The following is a 14,226-nucleotide window of genomic DNA, read 5'->3' as shown; positions in this document are numbered from 1 at the left end:
ACCCGACCCGTCCTGTCCCCAGACCTTATCTTAGTCAACGCCGCTGGAAGCACTACTTGATTTCGACACCGGCACGCTGCCGCCGACCATCAGTCTTAAAAAGGTGGCGTTGACGATGCTGCGGAACGGAGGACATATGCTTCGCTCGAGTCGGCGTCGGAATCATCCTTCGGCAGTCCGTTGGACCTGGAGTCGAATGCCCCCCCCCCGTCGCAAAGACCCGGTCGACCCTTTCGGTGGTCAAGTCATTCACTGACGCTAAGTGGGTGAAGGAAAGACGCCGAGCATTCCTCACAGCTGACGAAAAGGTCGTGAGCCGTAAAACACTGTCGTTTCTCGTCTTCAAGATCAATATATTGCCTGTGCGTCTCGTCGAAACGTGCATGTTGTCCTACACGATCTACCAGAAACTGCGCGATCGCTACGAATGCTCGACGGCACCCGGTTATCCGTACAACATCAAACACTACGTGCAGACTATCAAGTATGAGGAGAGCACTGACCTCGTTGCATTATATTTGGAGTTTGAGCACACACGTAAGCATGCGAACGAAACTATTGACATAGTCATGAAAGCCGAATAGAAGTCAATATACCAATACCATGCCATGCCCAGATCGTGGATGCCTTTCCCGAAGATTTGGAAGGAAAGGAAATAATTTATTTCCTATGCCGAGTATAAAACGAGAATCGAGAGTAAGGTGTTCGACGACTATGCCAAGGAAAAGTACGTCACTGCCAACGGGGCAATGGCGCTCCAGGTGATTTCGAACGCGCCTCATGGCCGCCTCGTCGTCCGCAAAGCAGCACCTACTGCCAGTGCTCTGGTCTCGATATCTGTGAGTGCCGCGCTCTTCAAAATCACATGCGAACTGGTTAAGTCAAAGCTGGCGCCGTGCTACTAGCAAATTTTACCGTTATCGATCGAAAGCCTAGAATCCAATTCTGGTCAAGCAACAGCGCACGCAACGCTCTGACGACGCCACCGTCCACCCCAGCGCAATACTAATGAGCATGAGGCCCTCACATCTACCATTGCTTCGACAACCCGATCAACTTTCAAGACCTCTAGCTCAAATACAAATCATGTGGACGTGAAGCTGGCCTTATTGCCTACGCTACTGTCGTAATAGCAATCATTGTCGTCTATCTGGTTCCGGTACCAAACCGCATGGTCCTACAGGGACAGTTGTCTCGGGGTGGACCCGCCATATGGCGGGTCCACCAGAATGCCTGGCTTAAAGAGATCAGGTCCTACGCTGGCACCATCATGGTTAGCGACAGGATGCACCTCCTCGTAGTGGCAACACGTCATTTCAATATTGTTGTCCCCCCCAACTATTTCTCTAAACTTAGTATTCCGACTTAAAAAAAAATCTACGTTTTTTTATTCTGCTGTTTAATATTATGTTTTTGTCGAAGTAACTGTTCCGCCTAGATGATCCAATGCAAAAGTACTAATTTTGCTTTGCGCATCCCGCGGATAGGGAAACAGCGGAACTTAACGATGGTCTCAGGTTCAACGAGGTCCCATGCCTTCGCAACAATTAGTGACAGCATGCTGCGACGCTCTTGTGGAGTTTTCGGGAGCGGCCGATCTACATGAAAGCCAATACCGTGATATTGATTTCTCGTACCGTTTATTTGCGCACTGTACTTTTGTTCATGTAAGGTACTGCAGTTAGTACCGTAATACCTGACGTAGTACTAAGGGATGTTTTAAAGTACTGTAGACTTAAAAACCATTTGAAGTACCGTCCGGGCCTTAGCAGTACTATATATTCACAAAAACAATTGCTAAGCCGTCTTTTTATTCTTTTTAGTCCTCTTCTTTTTTGCTAGCCCTCTGTTCCTCTGCTACGCTGATACAGCGTCGCATAAAAAGAAGGACATCCGTTTTCCAGTACTTGAGAAAAGGTGCAATTGTGGTTTTGATCGTACATCTGTCGTATTGCTAAATTAGTTGTAGACGATGTGGTTGAATTAAGGAGCTGTGGCGCACCAAAAGCCATTGCGTGACAGTCAAATGCATTATGCTGGTGATCGCAAAGGTTGATCCACCTTTTGCTCGTGCAAGGCGCTTTGGAGCACTGCGGCAATGGGTAACACATTTTTTTTACGAAGCGGCCTCACAATTCGCCGCATCATCGGCCGCGGGACTAAACGGAGAGAGGATCTCCGGTTAAAAAATTGTTGTTGCAATTTCTTTATTTTACAAAAAAACAATTTTTTTTATTTTGCTAACATTTCACAGTATTTACTTCAGGGATGTAGCCGATGCCCTCGCTCGAGCTGTGCCTGATGCTGTTGAAAAGGACGGTGTTTTGGCTTCAGTTATCCGATCTCTAATAAGTACGCGAGCCTATTCAATATGGACCTAACGGGTGTTTGTATTGACAGCCCTGGAAGCTGACTGTCGACTTCGTGGGAACACGCACCGTTGATGTAGTTCAAGGGACCTCCGTAAGCGGTTCCCGCTGAACGGTTTCATAAGCGCTTCGGCGTCGGGAATTAAGTACCCTCCATACAAATTTTTCAGCGGTACCCCCGGTGGGAGGGTATGGGCCGAAGTGAACGCGAAGCCGTTCGGCTTTTTAAAATGCGTACATGCCATCCAACGCAAAGCGTGGACAGATCACGACAGTATGATGATATGGATCGATGAGAAAATTGGATTTCTTTAAAATAACGTTTTGTAAATATGTTTATTGGTATAGGCACATGTACCATGAGTAGATGTACCCAAAGTGCTAATGTAGGACAGCCTTAAGGTTCATAAAAATGCAAAATATTAAGAAACACTTGGAGAAGCAATGCCATACACAGGTTCTATAAAAGGATCACCGGTCTGAGCCAGCCCATGGACGTCAGTGTAATGCGCTCATTCCAATCAAATATAAATACGTACTGCTTTGTGCTTGTTGTTTTAGCGCGCCACAAACACTAAGACTGCATATGCATCGTAAAGAGCTTACCGTTGTTCATTTAATAATACCACCTTTACAGTAGGGTATTTACTTAACTTCGTCTGACGAAGATAATCAAAGTTACCTTAGCGCAACATTCAAGTAACGTCACCTTACTGTGACCAGTCGGGGAAAAGCTTTTGGAGATGGCAGGCGATACCAACGTGGAATCGATTGTGGACTTGATGGAGAGTGAGCTTGGCCCCTCTTCCAAGAAGCAAGATGCGTCCGCAAGGGCGAAGTTCAATGCCTTCTTGATCAGACATGTAGACAAGACTCTGAAGCTAGATACGCTAACAGCAGCTCATGTGACAAAAGAAATGTCTGGTAAGTTTTTATCTTTTTTGTTTAATGATCCTGACATCCATTGGCAGACGTCGATGAGCTATCTCAGCTCTATCAAGCGTCATCTGGAAGAGACGACTGGCACAGAGCTTTTCCGCAACGACCCGGAGTGGTACCGACGATGTCGTCGTCATCTTCAAAAACAATATCTCATGCTTTCCATTTCGACTGGAAAAAAGCTGAAGCAACAGGCTCCTCCTATGACACTAGACGACTTACGTTCCATCTCTACAATTCTCTTTTTTCGCAATGATGTCGAAGCGCTACTAGACAGAACTCTGCTTAACAATCAATGGCTAGCAATTGGACGCAGCTCGGATATTGGCACCATTCACTTCTCAGACTTACACTGGAATGGGAACTTTGTTCTCATCGACGTCACACGGTAAGAGTTAGCTAGTACTATTTCTTCTGTTCCTATTAATTGAGTTTTCGTTCTGCAGCATAAAAGTTCGACAACAACAAAGTATTTCGATTTTCTGTTCTCCTATATGCTGGAGTATTGACCCTTTCCATGCTTTGGCATCTCAGCTAATTGCCAATCCGTATAACGCCTCGCCAAGGGTGTTCTCACAAGTATTGGAGACTACGACGGAAGCGCATGTGGCTGCGTACATCAACAGGTTATTGAAATCCATGTACAAGTATGATCACACGTTGACACTTACGAGAAATCTCCAGTCGCATTCAACACGACGAGGTGGTGCGGCGTACGCCAGCTCAAACGCCAGCGTGAACTTGTCGGATCTAGCACACAGAGGATTGTGGTCAATGGATGGATTTGCAACTCTTCTCGAATACATATCACCTACCACTGCTGCAGACCAAAATGTTGCTAAAGTGCTGGGCGGCTGGATAGATACCAAGCAAGCTGGTCATCCACCCTCGCTAGCCTGTTTCGAGATGGAATCACATCAAACATACACCAGAGTTAGCCAATTTGCTGACTCTTTACGGCTTCTCCATTTTGCAAAGATTTCCCCGAAGGGTTTTGCTGACTGTCTTACCGCGACGCTTTTAATGTATTACCGAGACACGCTAGCAATTTCCCCACAGCACATTGTTCACCAGAAAATGCAGAGTGTACACGCCGCGTTACCACAGCTGCATTCGTATCAGGAGGAGCTGCTGGACTGGGGTAGCAAGATCCGGAAGCGGTTTGTTACTGATAACATCCTCTCGCTTCCAGTAGAAAGTATTAAAAGCAGTCTCACGATGGAAGAACAAGCGGAACAATTTGTTGGAGTTCATACCTTTGGGGATACGCTTGAGAGGTTATTACTTGGGCATCAAGAACTTGTTGCGGCAAATGAAAGTCTGAAAAACATGATGCATCAAATATTAGATAGGTTAGATCACATGCCTCGCATGGAGCACACCGTGTGCGCTGTGTGCAGTACCAACAACGTGGCGGAGCAAACCCAGCCACCAAATGCAGCCTCAACACTGGAACTACGTCCTCCAATGGTAGAACAAACGTGGCCACACAGTTTATCCAGCTTGAGGGGCAAGCGTCTGTCCGACTTCTTGGTGCAGTATTTCGTGGAGGGTCTCAGTTCTCTTTCCAAATCCCGTGGCAACAGAAGTCAAAAGGACTGCTTGCGTGCTGTCGAAATTGTGGCGTACGTTGCTGATTTGTCTAGTATACCACCTATCCCAGCGCCAGTTCACGAGTTGGAAAGGATGCAGTGGATGTCTGCTATGGTAACCATGGCTAGTCAATGCGAGACATTGTTAGTGACAGGCTTGAGCAAAACTGACAAAGTAGAACGAGGGAAACGCAAACGACGTAGGTCTGGTAAACTTACAGGAATTGTCAAAGCCTGGAGCGAACTAAGTGATGGTCAACGGGCCGCCTTCCGCTCGTTGTCGCGCATCCGCTTTTCAGCGCCGTGACTACAGAGTAGATATGACTAAAAAGCTGAAGACCACAGAAAAAATTTGATTAAACAGAAAGATTAGAATAAAGGCCAATTTAGATTTCTGCCGAGACAGCCATACCTCAGCGGTTGCCCTCGCCAAGTTCATACTGTCATAATGCGCCTCAAAGACTAATTGCGGCATGCATTCGCTTTGATCGCGAGGCTCTGCCATCCACAACATAACTGCGCCCTTCATTCTAGCGCAAAAGTAAAGACGACAGACAGTAGTTAGCATCACACTCAGCAAACCGACAGTATTAGCGTACGTACCTGCGCTCCAATGGCCTGCAAGCGTAATGCAGCTTGGCGTGCATCCGTTGAGAAAAGTGGTAGGGTCTCATGGACCGATGGTGTCTTTGTGGCGGCTCTGTGGCAGCTCTTCCGACTGGGCAGCTCTTCCGACTGCAAAATACACAAGGCTTCCCGGGGATAAACCAGGTTCGGCAGTGGACGATGTAGGCACCTTGGTGCTTAAGCAGACGTGGTCTTGCGCTTGGAGGAGCTCTAATACATCAACACACCACAAGCAATTAATTAGCCAACAGAGGGATCGCAGAGAAAGAGTAGATGGAGTAGCACATACCCCCCGCAGCGCATCTAGTTGTACGTCGTCCAAACGAACTCACCACGCACTCGTTTAAGCCGTCCTCGCGGACTCCGACGCTTACTTGCCCCTCCGAGAATTCGCCAGTGGTCTGTTCTATTTTAACCAATGAATTTTGCAGACGAAGTTAGCGGGGGTACGTTTACTCTCCCATAGTTAGTTCAAGTGTATACTGAGCGCTACCAATATCTGTTATCTTCGGCCGAGTTCCAATAGACTGCAACGGCCGAAGTTAAGACGACGTTAGCGGGTACAGTAGATCGGTGAAATGTACCGTGAATCGAGGAGCCGTTCCTCGCTAAGCCCTGGCCTAGCAAAATTTGCCCCCGTCCATTAATATTCATTGAGACTTGACTTTTATAATCACAATAGAATGTTGGTTAGAACGATGGATGTCTGCTTCTGGATATTCTGCAAGGTGCGCGGCGACATCTCAGCCCAAGCATACGCATTGTCGCGGGAAGGTATGACTCCTTCAGAGCGACAGATGAAGGACAAAAGATTTCTTCGTAACCGCCGTGCTAAGGATCTACGCAGTAAGTTTTGGTTTAAGCCTCGCGACAACATGATTGAAGGGGACGAAGTCGAAGACAACCCGCGAGATGAAGTTGAGTTATTGGAGAAATGTTTGGAACGGACGGAGCTAAAGCTGAGCGGATACCCAGACTCTTTGCTGCGCCAACGAACCCACGCAGAACATGTAAATTTGTTTGTATTGCGCGCAAGAAACGCAAGCAATCGTCGCTTTTAAATAAACAGAGAAGGCGAGACGAAGAGAGCGCTACAAAACTTCTCCAGTCTTGCAATGAACTATATGCGAATTCTTTGCCGACTGGAACGCTCCCTGGTGGGGAGACAGAGTGAAGAAGTAGGTCCAACGCGTAGCTACTCGCTGTTCAACGAGATCGAAGAAGCTAAATGGTACCTTATAAAATAATAAAAACTCATTATTGTGCGTGAGGGACAAAAATAAGAAAAGCGTAAGGGATTTTTTTGTTGGCATGCTTTACACGTAGTTTAACGCTTAAAGCGTAGTTACATACCGCGCTGAAAGATGCACCAAATGCAATAGTACCTTCCATTACCCAATAAACTTGATTTTGAGGATGAGGGACGCAGAAACAACTTTTGGTCACCAGAATATGTATGAAAGCGCAATTTTACACTTCCAAGGACGACATAATGCCTGGGTCCAATGTGTATTTACATACAAGAGTAGTATGGCTACTCAAACAGAGCAAAACACTTGTCACTCCATCAATTTATATACCTGGATGAGGGACCCATAAATCTAATTCGATAAGCTTTTGTAAGCATTGTTAAAGTCCTTACCTCAAGCTCAAGTCAAACGCGTAATTACCTCATGTTACGCCATGTGATTGGCTAAATACATGAGATGAGGTATTATTGGTCAAAAGTGTATTAACTGACACTTATTAAGGAAAAGAAGCCAGTGCATACAAAGATTAAGTATAAGTTGCCGAGGGATGTTAGTATGTGGACAAGTATGGGGCCCTGTAAAGGTCTTGTCGATTGTCCACTCCGAACAGCTCACTTCTAAACTGACGGTCATAACAGCATTCAAGTACCGTATTCCTTATGTGCTTACTGACAGGCATATTTTCGATTTGTACCTGCACTATCCATTGACATAAAAGTTACCTTCATGGATGGCTTTCATGAAAGAAATATGTGACGTGTGAAAATGTTGTGTGGCAATTTAAAAGTCCTCGTCATCCGAGAAGTTCAACTCGTCGTCTGAAGAGATGTCGCTGATAAAATCACCGATAAGTCGCAGTTCGTGCTCCCCAATAGAGTCGCCGACTTGACTTTCTTCGGCTTCGCCACATTCGGTAGCATGAGTCGGCGTCAAAAGTGATCTCGCTTGAATCCATTCTTGATTGTCGTGGCCGAAAGTTTTTCCCAGCTCGAGCAAACCCACTCACATACGTTGGCTCGTGTAGGTGCCCTAAAAGTAAATGCGTGTGTAGAGCTCGTGTGTTCTCGTAATTGTTGCCGCAATAGCTGTACCCATTCGCCCCGCAAATATGTCTTAAATGGCCTATTTCAGGCAATACCAGCTGGTAGACAAGTCGCCGTACACGACGGCGGCACTCGCATTAAGTTAAGTCGATCCCGGAAGCGTAAGTTTGCACTAATGGTGTCCAGTGACCCGAAAAATCGTCAACTATCAATATTGCAGGTTGCCGGGGCCTCTGGAGAGAGCCAAAAGGGGTTTCAAGCCAGACCACATGAATATCTTCGTTCCACCATGCCGTCGGATTTGCATACAATTTATATTTTACGCCGTCCGAATCGCCTAACAGCATGGCTGCAACTCGTTCTTTGTCTTTTCCTGCGTGACGCACCCACACAGGTTTTGAGCCTCGAGAATTAATTGTATTGTTTGGTAAATATTAAAAAAAATACCGCTGTCCAACAGCTAAGAAAAAACACGTTAGGACGATCAGCAAAAACAAAAAAATGAAAAATCTTACCCGTTTGATCGGCGCTGTAGACTTTGTTGACGCCGAGATCCCTCATTTTCTGTTGTACTTCCATACCAAACTTGATGGCTGCCACATTTGCTTTATCAGGTGTCGTTCGTCCTTGGCGCGTTCTGGCACGAATACTAAGTCTGTGGCGTTTCAAAAATCCATTTTGCTAATGCCACGATCCACGGAAACCCTCAGCTGCTAAATCTTCTGCTACTTCTAAGGCCTTGAGTTGCAGCATTTTGAAGCTAATAGGAACACCTTCTTTTCTTAGCAGATTGATCCTCTATACAATTGCAGCCTCCTCTTCCATGAGTAGAATTGTTGCGATTCCTGGCGCCCGAACATACCTCATCTCTGCTATTGAAGCAGTCTTGCAGCGTTCATCGAGCACCCGCACATCGCTCTTCCACTGATAAATCAGTTTACTCCTCTGCTCTTTAGCGTGATCATTTAGACTAGGATAGAAATTAGCCAGGGTTGCCTGAACATCCTCGCATTGGATGAAGTGCCGTGCTACTTCTAAATTGTGGCGGTTGGTGAAGCTCGTTCTGCTGGGCTTGACCTTCTTGCGCCCCGCACCGATCGGTTTTGGGCGCCCTTGATGCTGCGACATCGTCGCTCAATGCCAAATGGGTATATTTTTGCACCGCACTGAACCTGTCTGTAAGCACATAAACTCCTGTGACACACTATTTTTAGACCTGTGATTGGCGGTTAAATTGTCAGGAATGACTGAACGTCATTAAGCACATAAGAAATACGGTACGTCAACACTACACACGTTGGCACTCCACCTTGGAGTGTCAATACCCTGGTCGTCAGCCCAAGTAAACCACGCGTGAAGAACCTCTGCGTGTCGAGACCTATCGCGTGTCGAGACGCCCTGCCTGTTGAGACAACAGTTACGTTCGTCATCAGCAGTTACGCGATGAGTGACAACCAAGCAAGGCGAGGTCACCACTCGGGTTGGAAAAGTTCAATGGCATCAAAAGCGAGTTCATCATGTAGAAGGACAAGGTGCCCACTCATGTCCAACAATATGATCATGAACATGAGATAAAGACTCTGGAGAAAGGGCAACCTGAGCCTACTGTCACAATGGTGGACTTACTCACTGGGACCCAGTGATTTCCGTTAGTGACCCGCCTGATGACGAGGAAAATAAGAAGAGCCTCCGTTGGCACTTGGTGTACTACAACCGTGCTATCCCGGGGACGCGTAGCCTCTTCAACCAGACGTTACCGCATTCATTCCTTTCGACGCTACCTGAGACGGTTTCGAAAATGGATCCATGTGAGGTGTGGAAACTTTTGGAACAGTTGTACGGTCAAGGAGATGCCGGTGGTCTGATCCAACTGAAGAATAAGTGACTCGGATGACGAACTCCAACTGGAAGAATCTGCGAGCGCTCTTCGCGCAGTTGAAGAAGGAGCGAAATGACATCGACCGTAAGACAAGAGCGTTGATTGATCAAGACATGGTTACTGAATGGCTTTGTATAGAGGTGCTCTCACAACTTCCTAGTGAGTTTTGGTCCAGCTCTATTGCACTAACACCCGACGGTTTCACAATCGACAAAGTGGAAGCAGAGGTTGTTCGTGATTTCGGAGAAAGGTCACGGAAAGAAATTGGGGTTGCTCGTCGGCCAGTGGCGATCAACGCTGTTCGTCAGCACAGCCCGAGAAAGCGCAAGGCACCACCGGGAACGTGCCGTTACCAGACCACAAGGCCACCTGTCCCACAATGGCCACCGACCGTGACGACACTCGCCCGGACGGGGCGTTGTATCGAGCTGATATATGGAGCCCACCAAGCAACCAGAAGAAGAAAGGCAAGAGGTCAGTGAGAGGCAGGACGGTCAAAAGACCAAGCAACAGGTTGAGCTGTCGCTACAGATTCCGGTAGCTACCGTGACGAACGGGAAGACGCTACGTGAGCAAAGCATTGAGACAGAGCATGATGTCAACGAACTTCGTTACGTCGGCGACGTTAATGACGAGCAAGAGTCCCACTCGCCAAGTGGATCAGCCGACATGATGGACGTTGAGGAAAAGGCAAGCCGAGCGTACAACTTCCACTTGGAGAATCTGATACGGCTTGATGTAACTTACAATCTATGGATTGTAAGTTACATCAAGCCGGCCACTCTATATCCCCTGATCGAAGGTGGTTCACTGAGATCAAGAAAGGATCAGTGCATTCATTTACATAGGGGAATGATGGAACATCGAGTAGTGTTTTAACAGGGAAAGTACAGCTAATGTTTTACAACAAAATGATCAGCGTTGTACAGTTACGTTAAGGGATGTGGCTTTTGACAAATAATGTGACAATTACTTATTAGGTGCCATATATTTGGCAAAGCAAGGGTTCTCCCACATGCAATCGAGAACAGGTGAGCTCTTGCAATATTTGGACCTGGGCTTAAGTTGCTCTTCGCAGCGGTAGCCATAGGAGAGGTCTACTATTTGCCCAGTACTAGAGTCACACAAAGAGAAAATTCGCGGCCAGTACACACTGTAAAAACTGACGAACGTGAAAAGCTACTAAAATAATGGCACTTGCGACTAGGGCATATTGGAAAAGAGCACCTTATAAGAAGAATTGCAAGTAGAGCTACGGAAAATGTACCGTATGTACTCTATAAAGACCTGCAAAAGGTACCTCTGTTCTGTCGAACGTGCATTCTGGCTAATTCAAAAGGATGTCTTATAAGGGTATGGTGCGTTCTCGCACAACCGAACCAATTCATACTCTTCATATGGATACAATGGGGAAAATAAAGACATTTGGACTGTATGGAAGCATAGGATTTGGGTACACCCTGGCTGTTGTGGATGATGCCTCATCTTATAGATGGTCGTTTGTACTAAAATCGGTAAAAGAAGTGGCAGGTAAAATTAAGGCTTTAATTACACAGCTAGAGAAGCAGCTCCCTTTTAAGGTCAAACGAATTCGAGCTGATGGAGAAACAGAGTTCGTCAATTCAGTGATCTCTCCCTACTGTGACAAACACGAAATTATATTTCAAAAGTCCAATGCTGACTCACAGGAAGAGAATGGAAGTGCTGAACGTACCCATCAGCTGCTAATGGAAAAAGTTCGAGGTGCGCTATTAGGTGCAAGTATGCCGGCTTAATGGTGGTCACAGGCACTTATTTAGGCTACCGCAGTCGCTAATAGGCTTCCAACAGCATGATTAGGGAGAAAAAGCCTACTGGACTTCCACTCCACATATAGAAAGGCATCTGCTATGCCCCTATTCTCCACTCAATGAGATCCGATTAGAAATTGTGTAGCCGATTGCTAAAGTGCAAATTCCTTGGGTTAGCCGATGACTACAAAGGGTATAGGCTTTTGGATATCAAACACTATAAATACGTCATTGCGAGGGATGTATATTTGGTATCTCAACAACCTTTCAGCTTATCAGTAAGTCGTTCCCGTCTTAAACAGACTCTCTACCGGGTGCTGATATTGGCGGGATTCTGACGTTAGGAAAACGTAAAGAGGTTTGTGAAAGTGACGAACAACGGAAACCAAAACGGATATCAGTTACACAGCCGAGAAATACCAAAACTGTGGGAGAAACACCCATAAATAAGGAATCGGGTATCCAAATAGTGGGAGACGAAGAAAAAGAAATTTTGGTGGCATGGTCAAAACGGAAAAGGAAGCCCAATTTGCGACTTAATGACTGTGTGTAAAGCTCTAGCGATTGGCAAGAGAAATAGAATTCCCATTCCTAAGCCGCTTAAGGCAGCACTATCAGGCCCATATGCTAAGCCGTGGGAGGCTGCACTTAGAATTGAGTACAATGCTCTCCTTGAAAATAAGACGTGGGAACTTTGTGACCTGCCTCAGGGTAGGCGTACTTTAGGGTTTCATTGCTATTTGGCGTCAAATACAATACTAATAACACCATTGAGAGGCTTAAGACCCGCCTTGTAGTGCAAGGCAATACTCAAAAGTATGGAATTGATAATGAGGAGCTTTTCTCTTCAGTTGCCCAATACGAATCGCTACGACTGTTACTAGCAATTACCTCAATTAAGGGCTCCATCTTCACCAGATGGATGTCTCGACGGCATTTCTTTGCGGAGAGCTGTTTGAGAAAATATACGTGGGTCGGCCGTTAGGATTTCGGAAAGGTCATGCCAGAACAGTGTGTAAACTAAGAACGATTCTGTATGGATTAGAACAGGCGCCCCGAATCTGGTATCATGTTCTACATACCATTCTAAAATTGTTGGGGTTTTCACGATGCAAAAAAGAATACAGTTTATATCGAAAAACGTGGGAGATCAGTGGGGTCACTCACACAGTAATAATCTGTGTAAATGTGGATGACCTTATCCTAGCAGGATCAACATCCATCATCATTAAATGAAGTGAAAGCTAAATTATCAGCCCGCTTTCGAACGAAGGATTAAGGTGATCTACACTACGTTCTCAAAATGGAGATTAATAGAGGCCGCGAACGTAAATTACTTAGCATTTCGCAAAAGAAGTACATTGGCGATCTGCTAGCGAAATTTGACATGATAGATTCTGGAACAGATCCAACAGCACAAGCTAAAAGTGTGGTTTTAGAAAAGGAAACAAAGCTGACATCTGAGCAAATATCAGCACAGCCATTCGATTATAGAGGATTAGTTGTCGCGAGGCGTTTTCGCGCAACAGCGCTGTGCAAGACATACAGAGAGGGCCGTCGCTCGCTCTCTGCACAAACCTGCATTGTGGACAACCGGTCCCCGACCGTGATATGGGGCCAGTCCTTCTGGGCAACCAGGAGGTGCGTGAACACCTCACACACATCAAAGCCAGAGCGGTGTTTAACCGACCGAGCCAACCATTCAATCTCTGGTTGATATCGTGACAACCACGGGATACCCAAGATGCAGTAAAACGCGTAGTTCATCTCAATCACGAGGAAGTCGTCGTTGCTGCGGAAGCCGTCGAATGTATACGGCAACGTTATCTCGCGCTGCGCAACGCGGCGTGGCTTTCCGTCAGCAAGGTTGACGACGACCTGACCTCGACCATTACGGACTGCGATCTCTCTTGGAAGCATCGATAATCACGATTCGCGAAAGAAGTTATTCGAGCTCGATCCAGATGCAGAGTGGTCTCCGGGGCGGGGACGGAGAAACAATCGGCATTTCCCCGCAAGCGGGTGGTGGGATCTTGAGAGATGTGGGCGGGGAACACCAGAGAGGTTGAGAGATTGGGTTAAACCCCGCGGGGAATGCGAACGTCTTTTCCAGCACATACGGGCGCCCCCCCAGTGGCGCCCCCGCACCTACTGGCCCTGACCGTTTTCTGACTGAACGGCAGGTGAGACTTCGGCGGTGTGCGCGAGGACCGGCGCTGGCGCGCGGCATTCCACCGCGTGATGACCAATCTTCCAGCAGCGGAAGCAAGTGAGCGGGCGATTAGGACGGCCGTTGGGCCCACGAGAAGTCGGCTGACGGTGCCTATTCGACGCGTCAATCGCGTCGATCTCCATGGGCTCGGGGGCTGTTTCACGAGCTGCCGTATACATCGCGCGCGCGTAAGACCCCGCCGCAACATAGTCTTCGCGTAATGCGAGGGCGAATGCTTCCTCGAGAGAGGAAGGTTCCGCTCGGGTCAGGCAGTACTGTGGCATGCCTTCACGCATGCCGAATAAGAATACATAAACCTGCGATTCTTTGTCAATCGGATTTGCCACGATGCATGACGCGAGGTGGCGAGTCTTTGAACGTAGTCGCGCATAGTCATTTTACCTTGACGAAGGGCGAAAAACTCGGCTCGCACGCGGGACTCATCTTGAGGCGACTCGATCGCGAGCCTGAGATCTTTCTGGAGAGACTCCAGAGTGGGGAATGCGTCGTGATTAACGACAAGTT

General features: G+C 47.1%; 1 protein-coding gene across 1 annotated transcript; it reads right to left on the bottom strand.

The window, feature by feature from the left end:
• Positions 1-7,557: 7,557 nt before the first annotated feature.
• PITG_05180 (uncharacterized protein) lies at positions 7,558-8,948 on the bottom strand (the record flags this gene model as incomplete). The annotated part of the gene is made up of 3 exons (XM_002998820.1): positions 7,558-7,676; positions 8,336-8,457; positions 8,683-8,948. The coding sequence occupies 3 exons, from the start codon at positions 8,946-8,948 to the stop codon at positions 7,558-7,560; spliced, it is 507 nt and encodes a 168-aa protein (XP_002998866.1).
• Between the last annotated feature and the right edge of the window lie 5,278 nt (positions 8,949-14,226).

The sequence above is a fragment of the Phytophthora infestans genome, genomic scaffold (assembly GCF_000142945.1).
Source record: "Phytophthora infestans T30-4 supercont1.7 genomic scaffold, whole genome shotgun sequence".
In the NCBI taxonomy this organism is placed as follows: Eukaryota; Oomycota; class Peronosporomycetes; order Peronosporales; family Peronosporaceae; genus Phytophthora; species Phytophthora infestans.
The sequence above is the reverse complement of the archived record's forward strand: the minus strand, read 5'-3'. Positions and strand labels throughout refer to the sequence as shown.